Source organism: Cotesia typhae, unplaced genomic scaffold (assembly GCF_013202065.1).
Source record: "Cotesia typhae breed Kobodo isofemale line unplaced genomic scaffold, CoteBio_Ctyphae contig_11, whole genome shotgun sequence".
NCBI lineage: Eukaryota > Metazoa > Arthropoda > Insecta > Hymenoptera > Braconidae > Cotesia > Cotesia typhae.
Window position 1 is genome coordinate 4,489,757 of NW_027423711.1, and position 26,711 is coordinate 4,516,467.

Consider the following 26,711-nt stretch of genomic DNA (forward strand, 5'->3'; position numbering starts at 1 on the left):
CAAATTGCACTATTATTCTCGAATCATTATTATTATTATCATCATCATCATCAAGTTGAAAATTTTAATCAAAAACACTTAAATAATAATAAAAATCTAAATTATTAAAAGAATAAGAAATTTTTTTTTTTTTCCAGGATAGTTATTTTATAAAGTCGGTTTTTTTTAATGAAATTAATGTCATATATTTTATATATTTATGTATATGAAAATATAAAAAATATATCAAAATGCATGTGGGTACTTAAATGAAAGGTCTTGATGAGTTTAACACCGGGATGAGCTTCTATTTTTAAAAACTTCAATATTTAAGAAAGTACCGCGCAATTTAACAAAAGTAATTATTTAATAAAGCAAAATTTTAATTTATTATAGTTCACAAGTCACGGCTGTCACGTAGTGACTGCAAGGTTGCTAGTAATAATAATAATAATTAATTATTATTTCGAATAAAAAAAAATTTAATAATAATAATATTAACTTAAAAATAGTTATTATAATTTTTGACAAATTTTTCATATTTTTTTATTATTCAAAATATAGTTAATATGCCTGATAGAAATATATTATTATTATTATTATTATTATTAAAGCTAACAATAGTGACTTCGCATAATAACTAGGGGAGTATATAGCAACATAATAAATTTTAAAAGAGTAAAAATAAGCTTCAAAGGCAGTAATTGTTCCTACATAGTAACTAAAGCTTTATTATTTTTAAATAAAAATTGAGCCAAGCGTTCAAAACGTGTGCTGGTCTTACTCATCGGTGAATAATATATATATGGGTATGGATATGTATATGGATACGGATACGTATGTATAAATACAGATAAAGGAGCGTACATGTGAGTTTCTTTTTATGCTTACACGGACGTGTTGCACGTCTGCATGTACGGTAATAGTAAGCAGTAAGCATACGAGGAAGCGCAAGAGATGATCGCACTATCCTGCGTATGATACATATATTAGTAGTCTCATTTTAGTCTTTACTTGCATCTTCAACAATCGTGACTCTAATTATTTTTTTAGGGATTATTTCGACTATCTAAAATTTTTTTTTTAATAATAATAATAAATTTTTAAGCCAAAGTTATTATTATTATTATTATTTATAAAAATTTATCTACAATTATTTTTAATTATTTCGATAAAAGCAAAACAAAAATATTGAAAAAAAAAAATTATTTTTAATTTTTTTTTTGCTATTTCGCGGTTTTTCGCGAATTGATATCCTTCAACCAGTATAGGGGTGTGAGTACTCATATTAAAAGGAATTTTAAGACCTATAAAATATCATAATTTAAATTTATAATCATTAATATAAAAATTCGTTAAAAATAAAAAATTAATTCATAATAAAATCTAAAAAAAAACTTGTTTATTATTATATCGAAGTATTTTACGAAACAAAATGATACTGGGATTTATTAGAAAGTATTTGAGGTGTTAGAAGGTCACCACCGTACAAAATATTCCGTACCTGAATGTATCTTTCGGCAAAAACGAAACTTGTACAGTTAAATTGTGAAATAAAGTGTGTGTTAAATTGTGTAATAAAATTAAAGATGGAGGAGTTTAGATAAGTCATTGGCGAAGGTAGAGGCAATACAAAGACAGCGACAAGGATTCGGAATAAAGTCGCTGAGTAAAGTGCTCGCTTGGGTAATTAACACCAGCAGAAAGCGGTGTAGGTGGTAGTACTTCTATTACCCATTATCCACTTCAGAAGTAGGGAATAAACTCATCATCTGTAATTTTCCCGGTATATGGAGTAAATAGTGAATAGTAAATATAGTAACTAGTACATAGAAATCTAAATGTATATGTTTAGTAGTTAACTTTGTGCTTATACGAGTGCGATTGCTGTTAAGATAAAGGGGAGATAACCGATACGTTAATGATCGTTGTAGTTTTAGTTTGTTTCTCGCTTACTGTTTACTATTCTATTCACTGCAATCAGTACCTATATATAAATATATAATATTGTAGAATTTTCTCGTTAGATCGATGATTGATAATTTGCGGAATCGGATCACTCTGTTTGAAGCTATGATAATTATAATAATCACTAGCAACCTTGCAGTCACTATATGACTGCCGTGACTTGTGAAATATAAAAAATTTTAATTTTGCTTTATTAAATAATGAATTTTGTTAAATTGTACTGTACTTTCTTAAATATTGACATTTTAAAAAATATAAGCTTTACTGTCTTAAAAATTTTTTTCATTAAAAATTTTATAAATTAATATCAATGATATAAAAATATTCCGCGATAGAATTTCATCTAAAATCGTGTACTGACGCCTGTCGTTTTTTTCTTTCAGGCTGAGCCGTATCACAAGCAAAAGTGAAGACACGAGGTATCAATAACTTTATAAATAACCGCGCGACATTTTTTTTTAAATCCTTAATTAATATGAGCACGTAAAAAACAAAAAAAAAATTTTTTTTCTAAAACAATTAGCCTTTGATATGATCTGCGCAACCGCTAAAATGAATATGGAGATAAAAGTAGTACAGAAACGAATTTGGAACACGTGCTTATAGACGTGTGTAACATCAAGCCTCTTTACTTATCGCTCAGTAAAAATAGTACACAGTCAGAGGTGTGGGTGGGCCAACGGTTTATTTGAAAATGGAAATAGCCTGGCATCTCTCTTATTCAATTCGGCACTCTGTTAGTTATCTTCTTTTCTCTTCTCCAAACACTCTCACAAAAAAAAAAAAAAAAGCAAAGAACAGTCTGCGCAAGCGTGTCGTGACACACACAAACCGCGTCTCTTTCATCAGCTCGCCCCCGCGACCACTCACCGCGACCGCGATCTCCGTCCTCGTCATTCAACCAGCTGTTTTCATTCACTTCAAGATCTTACATTAAACATAACATTTCCTTCGTTCTTATCGCGTATTTGCTTTTTTATTTTATTTCCAGTGATTCAGCGTATGGGAATGATTCACAAGACCTTCCATTGCATTCAGAAGACTCGATTTGACAAGAAAAAAATTTTTCCGCTTTTAATTAGCCCTAAATTCACCGAGAAATTCGAATCCGTACATTCGTACTATTTTTATTCCGGATGTACGGACGGGCTGTAATTCGGAATCTAATTGAACTATCGGTCTGATTTTTTATGGAGACTTTCAAGGGCCTTTTCTGAGCTGCCCCCAAAAAATTCAGCTCTTAATTCCTTTTTAATAATCATAATATTAATTAAAAAATGACCGAACAGTAGAGAATTGAAATAGGTTCTTAATCGAAAGTTTTGTTTCTGTTCCGATTCAGGTAACTTTTGAAATATTTTTTAAACGAAATTATAACCGGTATACAGTGAGTTACATTTCAATAGAATATAACGTAAACTATCGGATTCTTTGGGAAGAAATGCAGGAGTTACGTCCATTATTAGATATCGGGAATACGTTTCTCTGGGATGGTTTTAGTTAGTTTGTTTGAGGAACTTTGAAATTTCATAGCAGAGACTGAGGGAAAGAGTGTCGGAGTCGGGTTCGGGTTCAGCGTCGGTTCACTCAAAAGAACTAAACCCGTACCAGATGAAAGGACTAGCATACAGCGAAAGATCGTAGAGGTGCCACGATTGGGACGAGTCAAGGGATAAAAAGTTTGAGAAAGGCAACTAAGTTTTCTGGCATCCGGCCGTCCTTGAGGAACTTCCGAGTCGTACATCGGTTGCCAAATTGAAAGACGTTTTTCACTCTTATATTTATACTTTTATTCGACTTTATTATAACTTTCATACCTAACTATTACTTCTTTTCATTTTTTTTTCTTACTATTTTTACCGAGACTGTGAATTTTATTGCCCAATAGTTTTTTTGTCCGCGAATTAAAAGGAAAAAAAAAATGATACGATGTAAGCAGAACGGCTAGTACCTGCCTTTCGAGGTTCGTCAAGCCTCGACGCTTCTTCTCTATCTCTTGTTTCTTCTCTTCGCATTAGAAACGGTTTCTTCCTGTTACATTTAACTGCTTACACATAAACATTTTTCTTTCAACTTTAATTTATTTAAAATAAATTAAATTAAGGCCTGATCCTTTGAAAATCCAGTCAGAAAACCTTATCAAAGCTTCCCACAAAAAATCAAGCCAATAGCTTCTCAAATTTCCAAGCTACAGCCCTTCCGTACATCCGTACAAAGCTCCGTCTGTACGGATCGTAATTTCCCCGAAAACCGCTAAAAATCGTTCGAATTCGCCGGGAAAAAAAAGTGTGACGTTAATTACAGAATTCCTCGAGCTCTGGGAAACAAATTTCCTCCGGAATTTGATTAAAAGTCGAGCGTTTTTGGGCGGATACTTCCCGGGCTAACGAGTCCTAATTGGGTCCTCGACGTGATGCGTTACAGTCTAGTATCCACTTGCATGTCCTCGATCCATAAATACATGGCCTAGCCGGAGAGTACATGCAACACACAGTGGATAAACTGGCAGAGGAGAGTACACATAAACCGTACACAGCATTACGGCTGGCGTTTAATCGGAACAACTTCCTCAATACAGCTAAGCCCAGACACTCCCGGGAGTTGACTATCCTTCGCCTAACCTCCAAAATCCGCCCACGAGTTCATTATAACTAACATCAAGCACCATCATCCTCTACACTCTACATGCCTCTGTAGATGAGGATGTGGATGAAGATATAGACTTCTACTTGACTCTATTCTACACGCGGTATAACTAGAGCATAGTTTAAACAGCCTCTGCATTAGGGTGGGTCAAAAAAATCGAATAATTTATTTTTGACTTTATACTCTGAAAAATAGGTTCGTAGACACCTAAAAAGAATTCTCTCCAAGTATAAGCTCTTAATTATAACGGGAAGGTCCTCCGCTTTGCGGGTTTCTATTTTTTTCGAATAATCAGATAAAAAAATTTATATCTCGCTTCCAACTGCTTGGAAAAATATTCCGTGGCATAGATTTTGTGAGAAATTGAATGCTTTACAAAAAGGTCTCTTATGACATTTTCAAAAACTCAACCGATTAAAAGATATTCATAGTTGAAGTTTGGCTATTTTAAGGAAAATATTCGTTTTTATTATGAATTTTATAAGTCGATGAAAAAAATTATTTCGGATTGCGGAACTCATGATTTTGTAGGAAATTTACTGCTCTACAAAAATGGTCTCTTATGATTTTTGATTAAGTGAAGCCGTTACGAGATATTCATCGTAAAACAGTAACGAATATCAATATTTCCAGTTTTTGATCAATAATTCGATAAATTTTAATTTAAACTATGAGTTTCAGGAAAATTTACATAAATTTGAGTTTCGATCGATAAAGAAATGTTATAAACAATTTTTTTAATATTGTTTTCAGTCTTGAGCTTGTTTGATTGCATTAAAACAAGAAATTAGAGCATTTTTTTCGACATATAGCCAATGATTAGTTTAATTTGAAGTGAATGACATATTTCTTTGTCAAATTTAATATGAAAAGTATTGAATCAAGTGAGAAACAACCAGTATTTAACTTTTTTATAGATAAATTTTTTATTGAATTATCAATTGCAATATAATTGTCTATATTTTTAACATAACAGTACGCTATTACTATAAATAATTTCTTTTATTACAATTTGGGAATGTTTTTGATGTTCTTTGACAACTTGCAATAAGTACTGGAATTGTTCTTCATTTTTGTCAAGCATTGATTATATTCACTGACTAATGCAACAGCTCGCTCTGCTGAATCATTGACAACTTTTAGTTGTTGAAAGTATTCTTTATTTTCGAGATAACTCTCATTAGTAGGCCATAATTCAACATCGACATCAAGAAAGTCATACGGTAGATCGAAGATTTTGAAAAGATTTAATGACTTTTTAGACACAAAGTCACTCAGAGTTCTCTGCGCCAATGAATTCAAATCTTTTTAGCAATTACAAATCTTTTAGCTTTAGAATCTGTACCTTCACGAGTATTAACAGCTTCAACAATACTTTTTTACTTCTAATGGAACGCCATCGTCAAACAGTGATAAAATGGCAAGTTCATCGCTCAAATACCATAAGTGCGAAATCATTTTTTCACACGTAGCTGAAGAAATCAAAGGATTGATATGTTTGTACTCCAATAAATTTTTCATAAACTGCAAGTCATGATAAGCAGCAGTTGTTGCAGAAGTTGATGAAAACCAAGCTTTTAAATACAATGTGACTATAAAAATACAGAAATGACGAAGACCATGCAATTCTTTCTGAGAGAGTTTGAATTCATCTCTGAATAGATACATTTTCAAACTATAAATGGCCTTAGCCATCCATCTAGCATGATGAACAGCACCAGGACGTTTGAAAGAAATCTTTTCTTGAGGCATTTCTCCAAGGAAAATCAATGATAATTCCAATAATTCTTTATCTAACTTATTATAACATTTCTTTATCGATCGAAACTCAAATTTATGTAAATTTTCCTGAAACTCATAGTTTAAATTAAAATTTATCGAATTATTGATCAAAAACTGGAAATATTGATATTCGTTAATGTTTGACGATAAATATCTCGTAACGGCTTCACTTAATCAAAAAATCATAAGAGACCATTTTTGTAGAGCAGTAAATTTCCTACAAAATCATGAGTTCCGCAATCCGAAATAATTTTTTTCATCGACTTATAAAATTCATAATAAAAACGAATATTTTCCTTAAAATAGCCAAACTTCAACTATGAATATCTTTTAATCGGTTGAGTTTTTGAAAAAGTCATAAGAGACCTTTTTTGTAAAGCATTCAATTTCTCACAAAATCTATGCCACGGAATATTTTTCCAAGCAGTTGGAAGCGAGATATAAATTTTTTTATCTGATTATTCGAAAAAAATAGAAACCCGTAAAGCGGAGGACCTTCCCGTTATAATTAAGAGCTTATACTTGGAGAGAATTCTTTTTAGGTGTCTACGAACCTATTTTTCAGAGTATAAAATCAAAAATAAGTTATTCGATTTTTTTGACCCACCCTACTCTGCATCAATGTTGGTGCTCTCAGGCCGTACATAACGAGTATAACATGTAGCTGACGTCTAATCTAATCTACAACTTTAAACTTGTAACATTTAATTTGCAATCTCTCAGCAGAATAGAACCCTGCCCGCATTTCTATCAATATTATTAATATATCTTTAATTAAATGAGTTAATTTGTTTTATAATCCGGCGATAGAAAGTGGCTGACCTACATTAAATGTCAACTTGCATTACGTTACGTATTGTGTGTGTGTATTGTATGGGTACATGGTAATGTTGAATGAGAATGAGAATGAGAAAATTGGTGGATGTGATATACACGTGTTACGAGTCAAACTTCTTACGATATGTTATAATAAGTGAAAACGTTTTATTTCGACAATATTTAAAAACACTCACGCTTTTACTTTGGATGAGACCGTTTTCGCAATCTTTTGGTAATAATGTATTATATGTTACGTATGGTGTGTGTTTGACGGCTACCAGACGCTATCAGTACGTTTATTTTTGCCCACTCGCTGACCTATTTGTGTAAGACTGTTTATATTGATAGTGTAAACAAATACTCGGTGATGAAATTTTTATTTCGGATTAAATATTTAATTTTGAAAATAAATTTTTTTATTGACATTTTTAAGACACTAATTTTTTTATAGGTAAAAAAAATGCCGAGATTAAATTTTTTATATAAAAAATAATCTAAGTAGGATTCGAACCCAAGACCACCGCGTCGAAATTGACAGAAGCTTGGACTGTTACTAGGGAGCCTCGTTAAGCAATTAATTAGTGTTTAAAGCGAGTCTGATAAATAAGAGGAATTAAGTACAAGTATAAAGCATAGAAGTGACTACTCAGGGCGTTGTTTTATTTATTAGAGTACATTACAGTAGTGAAGGGAAGGCCTTTATAATGAATCATGATGGTATGACGGAACATTACCCGTAGAGTATAGAATATAAGTTAATACGTGTATGAAAGAAGTATGAGTATGAGGCCGAAATATAAAAGTATTCGTATGAGTTGAAAAGTCGTCTTGCGTAGAGCCGGCGTCGGTCAGAGCCCCCGATGCCAATCGTTTTAACAAAAACTTTTATTATTCTTATTGTTATTTCTATTTTTATGCTATAAATAATGTGTAGCAAAGAAGCATTTATGGAATAAAGTATAAAAGCTTAAGGCGCTCGAAAGATGGTGGAGATAATATAAACTGTTCTTGTTCTTACACAAAGGCAATCGCGTCATTTGTCTTGGACAATTGCCGCTATTAGATATCTGATAGCAAAGAAAGATCTAAAGCTGCTTTAAAAAGACTTCACTAAGGAAAACTCTTTAGCTTTATATATTCTATTCTGTTTTGTGCTATTTTAATATCCTCCATCTACAGTCCCTGGAAAATTTATAAATTTTACAAAAGAAAACAGTTTACTTGGTTATTACGCTCTTTAAATTATTTATTCAACGATCCTTTGTCATGAAAATCATCAAAATAATCCAATTGCTAAGAAAAATCACAAATTTTGTGATTTGTCTTGAGATTTTTTATACAAACAATTTTTTCAAAAAAAAAATTAAAACTCTTTAATGGAAAAGTTCCTTAAAAAATCCTAATCCATGAAAAAGGATTCTCTTTGATGGATTTTGCACTCAGAAATACTTCGAACAACTCCTAATCCTATTTCCCTTCTAACAGCAATTCTCTAAATAAGCTCTTTCAAGCTTATTAGCAGCAAAATATCCTTAAAATTTTAAATTGCATCAGACAAATTACCAACAATAGTTTATTCTTCTTTTCTCCCATTATATTACTGCTAGTTTGAACAGAAGCAGAAGCAATTAACCACTCAGCGCTTTCTCGGGTGGTAATTAAACGACTAAACAGATTAATTAATAACAATTAAATTAGCACCAGCCAAGTGTCTATCAATATAAGAAAAGTTTCATGTACTTTGTAAAAATAACTAATGATACCATTAAACTCCGTCAACTTACAAAAGCTTACATTATTTCATAAATTATTTACGACTGTAGTTATAAGTCTAACTATAATTATAGCCATAAATACTCTGCTAATACCAAATGCATGAAAAGTTGCGCTTACATGAAAACTTTTTATCCAACTTTTATTGTGAATTTTTTTCTGTAATCCGCGACAAAGACAAGACATATTTCTACCTAATTTAGCTGCTGAACAACTTTTACAAAACGGTTAACATATTTTATTAATAAAATAAGTATTCGAGAAGACCAATGTTTATCGGGTGGTTCGTAACACAACATAAATGGTAAAGAAAAAAGGGATAGGATCCATTTGCTTGCATGCCCACGCACACACACACACACACACACACACACACACACACGGCCTATCGAAAGCACCCGCACGTCCGTTGCACGTGTTCACGTGCGTGTTTCTCGTCAGCTTTCTTTCCACGAGCAAGGGTATACCCATACACTAAACTTTTAGTTTTTTTTCTTTCTCTTTTTATTTTTTATAGCATTCTCATTCCTCAGTTGTGAGTTCCAGTCCTTAGCGGTAGGTTGGACCTTACTCCATACATTACATTAGCTTGACTCGACTCGTTGTCGCACATAATCCGGCTATGTGACTTGGAAACAAAGTAAATTCCCCGTAGCCTTGCTATTCTTATTGCAAACAAAGTAAATTGTTGCTTTAACCGTAAGTCCTCATAAATAATCATGAAATTTCTGGTAAACTTTTCGCTTTTATCAGAATTAGTCGGATGTTGCCAGTCCCAGCGGGGGGGGAAGCGCTCGAGTGATGGTACAGTAGGTAACTCTTGCGCGTCGACATGCTAGCCGCCATCTTGTCGTCATTTTTTCAAAAGAACTAATTTATTGTTTTTTGATTAGTTTCAAAGGTTTTGACGGGAATTTTTTTTACCATATCATCGTGAGACGGTTCTTGGTTTAAATAAAAATTTATTACGACCGACAGCTGCTCACGAGGATGAGTCAGTGGCTCGCCAACTGGTACAGCTCAAGCAATATAATGTAATGTAAAGGAAATGCTCGCGATTGAGATGAAGTGGTTACGTCAGCCTCAACAATCGTACCAATTCAATCTTACGTCTCGCGTCTCATCTCTCTGATGGCCGTATTACCCTCTGTTGCTATCCGAGTGTCCCTCCGTTTGTTGGAAGCCTCGCTCATCAACGGCCCTTGACAACAAGATGAATTATTAGTTTTGCTGACTACTGTACGAGTAGAATCAAAACTTGGTGAAAAATTTTTATGCTTTTATCCACACCTGGGTGTGTTATATTTTTTTTTTCTTTATATATATATAAAAAATATTATAAACGCTGGCACAAAGGACCCGCATTTCATCCTGCAGGATCATTGTACGGAATTAATCCAACTTTCAAATATTTTAACCTCAGCAATGAAACAGGGAGAATAAGCCGGAAGAATAACAAACTTTGTGTCTTACAAGTTCTCAAGCTACCCAACAAAGAAATTCATTTAAGACATTTGAATTGTGTTTTTAATAAAAAAATATATTAATATTTTGTATCAATCGTTGTATAAAAAAATTTTTTTTTTAATAAAAATATTTTCCAATTTTTAGCTTCAAAAAAAATTTTTTTTTCAATCAAAAAAATAAAATAAAGTCTATCCATGACATTTCAAAAATAAATCCCAGTGAAATTATACTGCAGAGAAAAATCTGGGGGATAACAAAAAAAATCCTTGAAAAATAATAAAGCTTGATTTTTATAAGAAAATATAATGCGACTTAGCTGGATACCAAAAGATTCTAGCCAATACAAAATACAAGTCTTTCTTTATATTTATTATTTTTTTTTTTTTTTTTTTGCTTAACTCTACGGGGAAGTTGACTCAAGTTAAAATCTTGGTGGTTTTTTTTTTTTATAATATATATTTTATTGGATTTAATGCAAGACAACTAAACACACACAAAGTGAATAAAGAAGTGCAAGTAAAGTACTCTCTCACGAGTGCGTAATCGTGTACAAGAACTTGAACGAGTTCACCGGAACGTGCAAAAAATAAAAGTCCCCATTACATGTCCAACGTTTATAAAATATAAATGCAGTAAATAGTTGCTAAAATTTTCTAGGCTCATAATTGAACTTTCGATTTTTGATTTTTCTAACTTCTACGGAGCAATTGTTTGGAATTATTTTTACAGCGAGCCCATTGTCGTTTTACGGTAGTGAGCACGCTAACGAGCCCGGGGATGTTTTGTTTAGCTTAAAATTAAAACAATTCACTGTAATTAGGTGATTTAGATTTTTAAATCTAGCAGTAATGCACCGCGAGATGCGAATGGAGTTGATCTGCTGCAGTATACATACAACATATACCGTATAGCATATATATATAGTTAACCGTCTTCACAAGTGTTTACACCTCTCTCTTTGACGCAGGGTGGGGAGACTCGCGAAGGATGTGATCTCTGTGTGTGTGTGTCTGTGTGAGAGAACACATGAGCTGGTTTTACAGTAGGGTCGAGACCAGACAAGGTCACGGCTACCAAGCTCCAGCCTGCTGTAGCTGCTTCGTATTCGTATTCGGTTTTGTTCAGTCTAGTATTTATTTATTTGTTAATTTATCTTTTATTTATTTTATTGGGCTTGTTAATTATTGATAATAAGTAAGTTTATTGTGTTATTGGCAATCAATCGTCCTTGGTCATTTTTTTTGGAAATTGATTTTATCAGTAGTCCTTGATTAAAATTTTTATTGATGTAAAAAATTAAATTTTATCAATTGACCTTCATGAGAATTTTTTAATAAAAATTTTAGCCAGTTATTTTTATTTAATAATTTGAAAATAAAATTTTTATTAAAAATTTGAATCAATTGTTTTTAATTAGAATTTTCAATAAATAATTGAGTCCAAATTTTTAATCATTTAGTTTTATTAAATAATTTTAAAATAAAATTTTTAATAAAAAATCCAAAGTCAAAATTTAAATGATTAAAATTTTTATTAATTGTCTTTGATGAGAATTTTTAATAAAAAATTGAGTCAAAATTTGAATCATTAATGTGTATTTTGATAATTTGTAATTAAAAAAAAATTTGAGGCCAAAATTTTGATAAAGACTAATTTAAAATAAATAAATTGTAAAAAAAAAAATTCTAGACAAATAAATAGCCAATAACAAACTCCAATAAATAAAGAAAAAATTTTTAAATCCATATAATAAACACCGAAGATAAAACAACCTAAAAAAAGAATAAATATAACAAAGTTCTTTGTTACAATTCCCCGAAAGCATCCTCTAAATCTCTCAAGTTTCATTGCGGCGTCTTATCAACCAACAAAAACAAGAGTATCAAGATCCCTTAGCTTTCATTTCTGTTTATTATCTCGGAGCTCGCCCTATCTGCTATCTGCTATCTGCTATCTGCTATCTGCTATCTGCTATCTGCTATCTTCTGTCTTTCATCCCTATCCCTTATCTCGAGAACAGGAGTAAACGTCAAGGTTTACGATAGCGGCCATTCCATTTCGCCGCCATCTTCTCAAACTGCCAGTAGAGCGCCGCAGCATGTTCACGTCGGCCATTCCGTCGTCTATTCAATCCGCACAATGGCGCGTAATGTAGCGAAGCGTATATTGGCCTTCCAAAGGCAATAAATAACTTTACTGCCAAATAAAATGAAAATCCGGAACAAAAATAACTAAACCAAAGAATAGAACTAGAAATTATTAATAATATAATATAATATAATACTGGCAACTTTTTATCCACTAGTCGCAGTTATATCAAAGAAGTGATAAAATTTGTCGCCTTTCGTAGCTCGTGGTTATTTTATGATATTATTTATGCCTCTCACACACTCTAATTCATACGTATACACATGTAATTCACGTATATTTTATTTATAAGATAGACGAAACAAACGTCGACATGATATACGTCGGCTATCGATGGTCTCGCTCTTTTCGGTTCAGTATATAAATATAAAACCACTCTAAGAAATAGAATAACTTTGACAAAATAAAATATCATGCATTTCATCTCTCTCATCTGAATTAATAAATATTTTAAAAAATAATAAATATTAAATTGTCAAAAATTTTTCATTCCACACAAAATTAATTTGAATCAAGAAAAAAAATTTTTGAACCAATAAAATAATTTTATTCCCTTAGATCATTTAATAAAACTAAGAAGATGACATTTTTCAAAATTATTTACTTGATTCAATTTAATTTTTTTTTGTGCAAAAATAAAATTTTTAAGCTGCAACTCGATAAAAATTTACGTACAAAGTGGAAGGATTTTTGCATTAAAATCGTTGTTTCCTCGAGAGGAGTGCGATCCTGGTTATACTATTCTTTAGGGCGGGCGCTGAGACAATAGTGATTGTCTCAAAACGTTTACAGCCTAATTATGTGAACACGGTCCAGGCATGGTGGAGTAACAATGCCATAACAAAGTAACAATGTACGATTGTTCATTGTCCCATTGCGACTTTGTTTTTTCCCTCTTTCCTCTTATTTAATTTTTTTTTTTTTTTTTTTTTTTAATTGTTCAATCATTAATTCCGGCGATTTTTTTGTCAACACTTTTCACTTTGAATAATATTTTCATTACTATTTTTTTTGGTAAATATAAATTATAATTTTTTTACAATTATTCCATGACATCAATATATTAAAAGAGCAAAAATAATTTATTGCGTTGCGAAATAAATGCAATTGACAATAAAACGCAAAATATATAAGTTGAGCGCAAATATTTAAAGCAAACCGTATAAATAAAATAAAGATAAAAATAGTTAAATCGTAAACGATCTGAATGATGAAATTGAGAATCGAGAATTGAGGCAAGAAGATTTTCTCAAGGACCAGCTAGCCATCGAAGGAAAAACGAAAGGCGTCTTGTTACTTTTTTACTTTATATTTCTTCTATTCATTTTATTTAATAGTTTTTTATTTTAGCATAAACTTTTATTTATGTTATTAATGTATGTGTTTATATTCCACTCACGCACGTGTCTCCGAGCTAACAGGGGTTCATATATATCTATATTTTATAGGTCTATCCATGTTAATGTTATTATATGTGCCGTGTATGTAGTAAACCGGCATAGAACCTTCATAACATAATGTAACATTCACGCGTAGGTTTTATCGTCATGGGACATGACAGGTTTCGCATTGCCTTTTGCCTTTACTTTGTCCTTGCAAATCTCACTACTCACGACTCCTGTTCTCCACTCTACGACGACACTGCTATTGTCACTACTTTATATTTATTTTTTTTTTTTTACATTAATATGTGGATTTTATAATTTATTACCTCTATGCTGGATCGTTTACTTTGTTTACCGATTCAACCTCCAGTGTGGCACCATTTCAATGCTTATTTCGTATGTCACCAATTGTTATTATACCCATTATAGCAACAATAATAAATTTAAAAGCTGATAGTTAGTATATGACGGTAAAAATTGGAGTATTTTCTTTAATTATTTTTTTTTTTTTTTATTTTAAAGCCATTATAAATTTTGAAAATTGATAAAATAAATTTTTAAAGCTTATTATTTTCCAAATATCTTATATCTTTGGCACAAATAAATATTATTTCGATCAAATATTTATTTTTTTTGTGTACGATTATTGTTTTTAGAATATTAAATTCTCTATAAAAAAAGATCTGATGTAACTTTTTCGTATTTCCAATAATTGACCTTAAATTTTGAATCGAAACATTAAAATTCAAAAATTGAATAAATAAAATAATTTCTTAATCATTAATAATATTTTATAAAATTCTGATTATTGTTGTTATTTACTTTATCCAAGGCTGTTTATTTCAATACTTTCTTTTACAACAATTTCGTAATTAATGTCTAAAAAAAATTATCAACAACCAATTGCGCAACAAAAATTTAGAGCGCACATTTAAAGTTCAAGGTTTATTTTCTTAATTTTAGATCTTTAATATTTATTTTAAAAAATTTGGACAAAAATTTAATTTTCAAAAATTTTCAAGTTTTTTTTTTTTTTTTTTTTTTTTTTTTATCAAATAAGAAACTCAATTAAATAAAGAGCATTTAACGCTCAAGCAAAGTGGTAATAAGGACAATGAAAAATAAAATATTGTTTTTATTTGAACTGTGCAATCTCTTCATTGGCTTGGTCCAGAGTTCGTGAGCGAGCAAAGTGCCGGAGCGTAACACGAGGAAAGTCGAGGTCTGAGTCAGATATCTTAAATAACTTAACAAATATTTTTTTTCCGACTTACACAGCGCTGCTGAGTTTATCAAAACTATTATCGGAAAAATCGAATCGACCAGTCGGATAATTATTTAATTCAATTTTACAATTCCATTATCAACTGCGATGCTCCTATTTCTTTCTCTTCCAACTCTTATTTCTTTTCTACTGTAGTCTGTTGATTGAAATTTAATTGCCGTAGGTGTACGGTACGTGTGTGTGTATCGTTTGAAAGTTTCGTTTAACACAATATAATAGCGACACTTTTTTAAAAGTTCCGTTGGATAATTACTCGATTATCGAAATAACACTTTTATTTTAGACTCAAAACTTTCACTGTCATATTTATTGCTATTACGCGGTAAAAGGTTAAAATTAATAAAAAAAATTAGTTTTAAAAATTTTTATAAAAAGCAAATTTATGTAATTACTTTTATGGTGATTGAAAAAAAATTCTTAGTTCTAGAAAATTATTATTTTTTAAAGCTCGGTATATTTTTAGCCTCAAAAATTTCAAAAATAACTTTTTTTTAATTGTTGAATTTTCATTTTATTTTTTAACGAAATTTTTTTTTTGATTTTATTGATACATATTTTTTTTTTGAAAAATACATAAAAAAAAATGAACAATTGAAAAAAAAAAGAATTTATAAATTTTTTAGAAAATTATAATATTCCATTATTTTTTTTTTATTATTCATATTTTTATGTGCTTTTCAAAAAAAAAATATTTCAAAAACAAAAAAATAATTTATTATTAATAATTTTTTGAAATTTCCAATTTTTGGTCTTATTAATATTTTAATAAAATTACCAATTCTTTTTAAAGAAAACTTTACTGCTTTTTAATTTAAAAAAAAGAAAAATCGTATTTGTCACAACCACCGGAAATTCAATCATCCAATAATCTCATAATGAAAAGTGTCTAAAAGCGTTCTCCATAATTAGTGGTTATTTCTGTCAAAAAATCAAAACCTCTCACTGATAATACTTCCATTTATCTCAAGCTCTCCACAATTAAAATATCGCCCTGACAACTAGATCTAACATTTATCAAATTACCCAAATGTATCAAAAATCTTTAAAATAAAAATAACCAAATCCACCTTTCCAATTCCATGACTTATTCAAACAACCCACTTACTGCAAATGAATGGCACAGTAGATCATCTTCTGCTAAAATGATCCGCGAAATATCAATAAATTCATAAATATCCCATCAGAAAAAGTCAAAAAAATTATCTCCCAATTTAGTATTTAATCCAGGATGGCTTTCGTCACATAATTGCCCAACGAAAAGAATAATCGGCAATCATTCGATCATTACTTTGTTTGAAAGGTCTAATTCTTCGTCACATCGAAGTACTCATGCTTACCACTATGACAACCTCTCACTTTTTCTCCCAGTATAGGTAAATAAATAGACCTACAATCGCATATCTTCTTCTACAGTCAAACTCTGTTCAACAAGACATTTAAATATTTTAAAAGTCAACAACTTGACAAGCGTATCTCCTGAATCGCAAACAACTTATAAGTTGTCAGTTTCAATGACAATACTCGATGTAAATTACGCGTCTCGTTTCAATCAACAATGCCCAATCATCTTATCATTTTATTAAATTTCTCAATACCAAATACGACGACAAATAACGGTTAAATAATACATAAATATGTCGGGGATTATTCATCGTCTGTCATCGCTTTCGTACAATTTACAATGTTACATAAATTTCATTTCTCAGAAGACCTTTTATCTGTATATTTACTTTCTTGTTTGTTCGACGGATGGAAGAATTGATTTTATTTTATTCCAATCATTTCATTTCGTTTAATTTCAATCTGTATACATCAACAAATTTTTTTTATAAAGATTTAATAAAATTTATGAATCAATTATTCAATAAAATTTTATTTTATCTCTTAATTTTGATAAAAAATGTTAGATTTACAATTAAAAAAAAAATTGTAAAAATTTGGTTTTTGGGAATTCCGCTAGATGGCCAAATCTTCTTGCTCTTACAACGGCATAAGGGATTTATATATTAGTTAAGTGTGTCTGATTAATATTCAATGCTAATAATCATTTATTAATAAAGATTTTAGCTACATATTAATCCCGAGAACTCAGAAGAAATTTAACGACTCACTGATAAACGAAAGATTGATTATATATTAAACAAATCATTGGAATGAGGTAATCGATACGATATGAAAGGATTTTATAAACGGATTCAGTCATCTAATCAGACGCAATGTATAGAATTGAGACCGTTGGTGTTGTAGTTAGCAGAGTTTAGTTAAATAAATGGTTGATGTTATTCAGCGGTTCGGATTTGCCAGAGCTAATGTCGGGTCAGATTTCATTGGACGTTTAATACTCGATCAAGTGGAGTCGAGCAAAGCTCTAAAATGATCGCGGTTACACTCAGATTAGCGTATTATATACCGTTTATAGTTTAATGCTATAGCCCGAGTTGTAGATGTAGATGCAGTAACTGCAGTTCTCCAACACACACACATGCTCTCACGATTATCGGATTACATTTGCTGGCATATCGTTTACAATTTACGCGATAAATCCCCAAATTGTCCAATCATTACTTTCCTCCCTAGCTAACTTAAGAATACCTAGCGATTGTTATTGCCCGCCATTTCGATGCCGAACGGCCATTTTGTTGTACTGGGATGCAGAAAGAGACTTTTGGGTTTTAAACGTAGTTTTATGGGAATTTTTGAACAGTTTTTTTTCTAAATTGATTTTAAGTCATTGTCTGATAATAGAACAAGAGCTAGAGGTCGCTAGTTTCGTAAACTTTTGTTAGAAAATAGATATTAGAAAAGAGCGAATCGATTTTAATCAGAAAGTTTTTTCATTTCACAGCTTCAGAGTTTGAGATTAATTTTTTATGAAGTTAATATTTTTTTATTAATGGGATTTATAATAAGGAAGTTTGAAGCTAGCTTTGATAGCAAAGGAAATAAAAATTCAATTTTTTTTATTAAATTCATAGAAAATAATTTATACAAAAATGAATTTAAGATAATTGGCTTTTGCTTTGAAATTTAAAACTGAAGTTAATGAGGCAGTAATTTTTATAATAATCCAGCGGTTGTAAAAAAGGCGACAAAGAAGAAATTTTAATATAAAAATTTTAGATCTCGCGTTATTAAAATCCGGAAGAAAAAGTTAAGGGGCTGTGTGCATAATAATGTCCTGGAAAAAATAACAACATTATAGCTTAACAGGAGGGAAAACATTCGGTGGTAAATGACTTTAATCTTGACGATGATTGTTTCGCGCTCAGCGGGCGGTCTCGCGGGGTGTGGCCCTTAGCTCGACAATATCGCGCTGGGACAAAAACACGGTTGAGAGTGTGCTCTATAAATAAGAGCAAAAATACACGGGTATAGAGAGAAAGGTATGTAGCATATGTATGTAGTATGGAGAATAATAAAGTCAGAGTCAGCGGAGAGCGTACAAAAGGAAGAGAGTAAGAGAGACGAATCGAACAACTACGACCTGACAAAGGCTTCCGTCTAGGCCCTTGGGGCTTGCACAACGAAATGGCCCTTTGTCGTGGCAGCTGGCGAACAGGTGTGTGGGGTTGAAACCTGGTTGTCAGCTGTTACTTTGCTACTCTATGTACTCTGTACTCTACACTCTGTACTCTATAAGTCTATACATCTATACCCTGGAGAACAAAGTACTCTATATACTTACATTCTATACTTTTTGTAATGAAATTTAAATTATACTTTCATACCAAAACCAATTTTTTTTTTTTTTTTCATGTTTTATCAATTGTTCAGTCTATGGTTAATTAAAATTTATTTATAATCGATCTCCCATAAAAGTCATTTATATTTCAAACATGTTATAAATAAACTAATCATTTATAAAATTGTGCAATAAAAAATTTTAGGTCAAAAAAAATTTTTTGTTCAATAAATATTGACGTTTTCAAAGATATAAGCTCATCGTGATGTTACACTTATCAAGAGCTTTCATTTGAGTACCCACATGCATTTTAATATAATTTTCATATATTCATATATATAAATATATAAAATATATGAAAAATTGATGTGGGTACTTAAATGAAAGGTCTCGATTAGTGTAACATCGGGATGAGCTTATATCATTAAAAATGTCAATAGTTCACAAGATAATAGATTAAAATGAATGAAAAAAATTTTTTATAAAAAATATCCACTCATTATTTCAAAATCTAACACAAAGACACAAATTTATCATGATTAAGAAATTTTTTCATCCTATAATCAGTAGGATCGGATCTATCCAAGAAAATCCATCAGTAAATCCACAGTTGACGGAGATGGTCATTGACATGTGGAGTGGTTGGAATGGAAATGGAACTAAAGTAATGGTATCCGACTTGTTATGTCGAGTAGAGAGAATAGATGAGTAGGAAGAGTTTGGGGTTCGGGGACAAACTCCTCGACTCATCGTGGATTTCATAGCAGCAAGGCGGAAGCAGCATCGAATGTTGAATGCTGCCAGAGTATTGATCCGTTTCCCCTCGTACTCGCTCCCAGTAGGCACTTCACTCAGTTCTACCAACCCAAATCCCCTCTGTGTACATTAAACTCTGCCTCCACCGCACCCTCTGTTTAAATAAGAAATTTTTATTTTGAATTTTTCAGACTCCAAATCCCCTGGAGAGCCCTCCAGAATTTTTCCCGAGTCGATTGGTCCAAAAACTTCCGAGAAATCCGAGTCCATACATCCGCACAAGTTTCTGTACGAATACACAAAAAGTCTGTAGCTCGCGATATAACTGAGTTGTCTTCCTAATTTTTTTTTTTTTGTTTAACTCAGTAATGAATTCCCTGTAGCCCGATGATAAATCAGCCTCTAAATCCAAGCCTATCAATAGCAGCAGCGAAATTAATATCTAATCCAGCGGCAATGGCTTAGCAAGTGCTCAATTAAAGTATGCCCGCGCAATTCTCAAATAATGATAATAAAATAATAATTGCAATTGATGATCGATAGATATAAATCCAGTGGATTTAGTGCTTTATCGTCTGTAGGTGTGTAAAAAAGGTAAAAGTGGGGAAAGCGGACTAGATGGCTAAATAGAAGGATTAGGGAGATTAACTGGTTGAATAGTAAACTAGTGGGAATAATTAATGGCCGTGTGTGTGATGCGAGCGTCAGAAGTAACCGTGGGTGTGTGAGTGAGTGACGCTAAATACACTAGTATATCTTGATTGCATAGTGTGGTATTCGCGGAATCTGCGCTAATCCCTGATGTTGCCGAGTTGAATTGGAAACCTCATTGGCAATCAGTGGAACCAGGAACAGCCCGCTCCCTCTATATGTATGTATATATATATAATAAATCTATATCGGTGGATGAGGAAGACTGGTAGTACTGGGTGCGTGTGTATCGGACTATAATCCCGTCCTCGTTCTGTTTGATCGATTCCTGCTGTTCCAACGTGTCAACGAATCCCGATATTCCCAGGATATAGGATATAGGATATAGGGTTCCTCACGCAAATCCTCCGGCAAAGCTTTGTATTGTTCACTTTCTGTGTTCCGTGTTCGCTGTCCAATGTAGCTCTATCTATCTGTATGGATGTACAAAGTATACACGATACCCGAATCGGAGCACATCTAAACAGCAAAGTAGGATCTATAGGCAATGCCTGTGTACAAATACAGACGAAATCCCTCGGGCCTCGGAAAATACAACTACAACTACTGTACATTACTAGGTGGATGTACGTGAGCAAGTAATTACTCCTTTCTACCTTTTCGTACTCACTGACTACGACCTGGAGACAAACTAAATAACCAGATAAATCTATATAAACATTTAAGATAAACAAACTTTGTAGTTTATATCATTTAGAAGTTATATTTTAGTTATATTAGTTTTATTTCGGATTTATTTATTTTTCGGTTTGTTATCAGGCTATTTATTTATTTTTTTTTTTTTTATTTGTCTTTTTTCTGTAAGCTCGGCTTAGTTTTTCGGGTGAAATATTGGACTTATTTAGAGACCTCGTGGAAGGAATTTATTTATTTGCCGATCAATAAAGTTTATTTTTTGGGAGAAGTTTAAGATTTTATAAATTAACACGGGAAAAATTTTTAAATTCATGCGGATTAAATATTTATAGCTGTCTAGTCTGAAAGTTTAATAATTAATATCTGGTTCAAATATTAAAACATAGAGATAAACAGAAATCTTGAATAAAGAAAAGTGTATTTTTGAGATAAAAAATTGTTATTGAAAAGTTTTAAATCATTTAGAAAAGTTTAATTATATTTTTCAATAAATATTTTATGTTTTTTTTTATTCAAACATAAAATACTTCGGAATAAGAAATGAAATTGCGAATTACTGATATACGCTATGGTTGCTGAATAGTATCGCTATTTTAAAAAAATTATTAAATTGAAAATGAATGATAATGACGGTGATAGCATGAAAATAATGAATAGCGTAATCAGCGATTTGATGAATGGCAAAAAGGTGATTGGAATGAAATAAAAGCCGATGGATGACACGTTTGATTTGACAATGTGTCCTTTAGTCGAGCCCTTTCGATTATTTTTGGGCATTGTGTACGGGAAGGTATTTTTGATGGTCTCGGTAAAATGTGACCGCGAGTGCTGGCTCGACAGGACACGGGACAACTCAGACTCACTTCCGGTTCTATTTGGTTGCTGCGAACAAGCTTCCGTTAGTGTTTGTGGAAAAGCGGACGGGCATCCTGGATCCAAGTTGTTGTACGTTGTCTGCTGTCTGTTGTATGTTTTCGTTCGTCAGTCCAGGCTTATACGTTGTTTTTATTTTTTGTTTTGTTGGTATGTTGTTTGGCTTCACTTCGCTTCTCTTCTCCTCGCTTCTGTTCGATCGTGTTTGTATTATTGTACGATCAGCTTTTTATTTCTCGGTTTGGTAGGTGATGCTATACTACCGTAGACGTATATATACACCTCACATGTGATACATCCATCCAGGATATGCATTGTGAGGTGAATATTTTTTGTGCGACTAACGACTACAAATATTCCGGTTTTTTTAATAATAATAATAATAACCATAAAAAAAAATCGAATTATTATTATTATCAATCAAAGAATTTCAATAATAAGACCGCAATATATTCAAATTTGATTATTATTTTTTTGAAAAATATTAAAAAATTTATTTATTTATTAAATTTTTAAATTTTGATTTTTCGATTCAAAATTTAGGGTTAAATATTGAAAATACGAGAATTATGTCAGACTTTTTTTTATAGAGAATTTAATTTCTTACAAAAAATATTTGAATTACTCCAAAATTTAAATTTCAAGTCAAAAAACTTATCCATAGTATTCAAAAGTTTAAAGGGCTGTTTATGGCTAAAATATTTAATTAATTTTTTTTTTTTGATAATGATGATGATGAACAATGTGATTAAACAGGGTGTTATTTTGTGTTTCCAGGTACAAAGCAGCTCATTGCGTGAACGGTGGCGGGAGTCGCCCCGGACCCGGGGGGACCGTTCCGACGAGCGGAGCGACCGGAGGTACCAACGTAAACGGACTGGTGGGAGACCTAGGCGTGTTAGCTCCGCAAAGAGCGAACTACGTCGGAGCGGGTGTCGGGGGGGTTGGTAGCGTTCGTACCGTAGGAAGCGCGGGAAGCCCCAGACGGGGGGCTGCTCAAGAAGGTGGAGTACCTCTGTCTGCTGGACACCATCACCAGGGTTCCGGGAGAAACTATCGGCACAAACTATCGGCGGGCTGCGGTGAGGTCCGTCATTCTCATCACCATCATCGGCACCACCCACACTATCGCGCCCACCATAGGGGCATGACCATGGGCCAAAAGTTATCAGGTAATTTAATTTCTTAAATAAATTTTAATCGAGAAAAACACTTTTAAAAATTTTAAATTTAATTTTTTAAATATTAATTGTAATTCTAGTAACTTTTACTTGAGAGGGATTAAATCAATTAAAAATTATTCACTCCGCAAATTTTTAACAGTGTAAGCATACTACACCGACTTAAAACTTAAACTTAATCAATAGTTTGTCGAGATTAGTATAAATATGTTGTGAGGTCAAGGTCTGGCTCCCACGGGGACTAAAATACAAGTTTGGTAACTACTCAGTACAGTATCAGTTACAGTATACTCGTACTTAGATACAGAACTTTGGTCTAAATCAACTAGGCCATCTAAGATCTTTAAAACCCCTTCCTTAAACTATCCTCTCTCTCTCTCTCTCTCTCTTGTTCCTCTTCCTTCTCTCAGTTCGCCTCCACCCACTCTAACTCTTTACTTTATCTTACAGTACATTAGATTGCGTTACATTATTCTTCTTCCTCCGTTCTATTTCCGCTCGCGCTTTTTTTGACAAAAGAGTTTTATACACGTCCAACGATTTATCTCACTGAGTTTAATGAATTTTTTTTATTTCACTTTAATGGCGCTGTTGAGATTGCTTTTGAAAATAACTATCTGTGTAATTGATTTCAGCAATACAAACACTACAATATAATTTGAGAAAAAGCTCGCAATTTAAATTGTCAATTAAATATTGAAGATACGAAAAATTTGTAAGAGACAGTTTTTTAAGAAAATTTAATTTTCTACAAAAAAGTTTTTCATCAAATTTATCGTATCTCTGGTACTTTAGTCAAAATTCGAGGTCAAAAGTCGAAGATATCACTCTTAATCCAAAAGATAATTCGATCGTTTCTTTTTAATAAAATTAAAATTCAAAATTCTGGGTTAAGTCTTAATATTTATAAAAAATCCTGAATTTTAATATTTAGAATAAAAACTCAAAATTTGATATTTTTTTTAAAAATGAACTCAGCTTAATAAAAAAAAACTTGAACACTCCCGAAAGTAAATCAAATTTATTTATGACGTACTATTCTGTCGTCCAAGAAATTCTCATATTTTCTCTCGATATATATATATATATATATATATAATATATATTTTATCTTTATTTCAAGGAAAAGCATAAAAAGACCCAAAAATAAAATAGTCGACTCGGGAAAGTAAAAAATGAGGGAGGCATTGAGCTGCCGGAGAAAGCTCAGCCAAAGCACAAAGCTATCCTCCACCCCTCGTCCCCCGGCACCCATTTTGCCTCTTCCAGACAATAAAAATCGATTTATGGCATTTCATTAATCTGTCCAACGGCTCGGTCCGCAGCTCAACTCCCGCTATCGAGATAAATTTACGATCCATCCTACGTATTATCCCCGCGTCCTCATCCTGATCCTCAAGTTTTTCCCGGTGTCCGCTTTCCTTACAGACTCAAAAATAACCCATCATTCATTTTTGAATTAAACATTTTTCATTTAATTTACGTCACAATCAACTCCGCCTGTATTGAGCTTTACTCGGGATGCTTTCAAGCTTCAAAACTTCATAGCTTATAAACTGATTGACCTAAAAAATTCTAGCCAATAGTTTCCGAGTTACAGAATTTTAAAGTCAGCTGCTTTTTGATTCTATCAATAACTTCATTTTACGAGTTTTACTTTTATCATTTATATTTTCCAAGATAATTGACCAAAAAAATAAATCTTGATCTCATTAGAAAGACCGTATTTTCTTCTAAAAATGACGTAGTATATTGATATACTTTCCTTGAATAGTTTCCGAGATAAAAAATCTTTGAAACAACTTCCTTTTCTAAATTTCCGAAGAATGTTAGATAATACAGAATTTTACTTTCAAACTTTAAAAATTCATATCTTCCAAAGTAGTTGACCTAGAAAATTCTTTCTGGTTTCCTTCGAAAGCTTGAACTTTCAGCTACAATTTTCATTTTTTATTGACATATTTTCCGTCAATAGTTTCCGAGTTACAGAATTTTAAAGTCATCTGCATTTTGATTCTACCAATAATTTGATTTTCCGAGTTTTACTTTGATAATTTATATCTTCCAAGATAATTATCCAAAAAATTAAATCTAGGTCTTATCAGAAAGATCAGATCTTCCGCTACAATTTTCATTCTATATGTGCCCATTTTCCTCCAACAGCTTTCGAAATAAAAGATTAAGAACATTTCAAAGTTATCGATCCTTTGTGGCGATTAATTCGGAGATGGTTGTTATTAGAACCAGCTACTTGGTATTCATGGTTATAATTGAGGGTTTTAATCTACCGTAGAAGAAAAGAGTAATAGTGATGGTAATAATAATGATAATAACAATAAAGGTGTACTCAGATGATGCATTTAAACGGCTGAATTAAAAGTACAAAAGTAATGCCAAGAATTAATTAAGCTAATTAAAATGAAGGATATAATTGTAGGTTTTAGTATTGTTTCAGCCAGTAAGTGAGTAACTGAGTAACTCAGTGAGTAACTTTATAACAAGAAAAAAGTATAATGGCTTCTGGGGTCGCTTGGGGTAAATGTGAACCGGGCCCGTTCTCCGCAGGGCGCACTACAAACGAACAACTCAAGAATAAAAGAGAAATTAGTAATTGCACTTGTTATTTTAATAAACAACTATTATTTCAAAGCTTCTGTTCAGAAGAGTTTCTCACTTTTATAATTTATAATGTAATAAATTATTCGACGGAAGATGCTTGTGGTCTTTGGTCTTATTGTAAGTATTACTAAGATACTTTTAAATCTTTATAATTTGGAAATTATTCACGAAAAGTACATTAAAATAAAATGAAGAAGATTCATTATTTAAAAATTTTCTTTATTATTATTTATTTCGAAAGCTGTTGGAGGAAAATGGGCGCATATAAAATGAAAATTGTAGCGGAAGATCTGATCTTTCTGATAAGACCTAGATTTAATTTTTTAGATAATTATCTTGGAAGATATAAATTATCAAAGTAAAACTCGTAAAATTAAGTTATTGATAGAATCAAAACACAGCTGACTTTAAAATTCTGTAACTCGGAAACTATTGGCGGAAAGTCGGTTGATATAAAATGAAAATTGTAGCTGAAAGCTCAGGCTTTTCATCAATACGACGTAGAATTTTTTAGGTCAATCAGTTTATAAGCTATAAAGTTTTGAAGCTTGAAAGCATCCCGAGTAAAGCTCAATTCAGGCGGAGTTGATTGTGGCATTAATTAGCTAAATTTTTCGGGGTATTAATATTAATCAATATTGAATGACAATTAGTACATAGTAATAAATTTGGTAGCTTCAGAATAATTGTAATTTATGCAAACAATGGCTGTTATTACTGTAATGATATTAATATTATGATTTATGAATTTCAGGCGGCGTGAAGAGCGTGACGCGGGAAAGTGGAGCCGGAACCGGCGGCGGCGTCGGTATCGGAGGCGGTGGTGCAGTAGCGTACAAGCCCGTGGTACCACGAGAGATAGCTCAAGATTTTTTCCGACCTACTAGACTCGATGTCTTACTTGATATGCCTCCAGCGAGCAAAGACACACAAATTCATCATGGATGGAACGGAGAGGATAGAAGTCTCAATATTTTTGTCAAAGTAATTATTATTACTTA

General features: G+C 31.9%; 1 protein-coding gene across 5 annotated transcripts in view; it reads left to right on the forward strand.

Annotated features, from left to right (window-relative positions):
- The window catches only part of LOC141537980 (protein gustavus-like), a 34,592-nt gene that overhangs the window by 3,495 nt on the left and 4,386 nt on the right, over positions 1-26,711 (forward strand). For 3 of the 5 annotated variants that reach the window (XM_074259232.1, XM_074259241.1, XM_074259249.1), the window contains 2 exons: positions 22,688-23,082; positions 26,465-26,694. In XM_074259232.1, coding sequence (XP_074115333.1) covers positions 22,688-23,082; positions 26,465-26,694 — 625 coding nt within the window. Of the gene's footprint in view, positions 1-2,330; positions 2,367-22,687; positions 23,083-26,464; positions 26,695-26,711 lie in introns of all 5 variants that reach the window. The other 2 variants (XM_074259215.1, XM_074259223.1) reach the window with 1 other exon arrangement.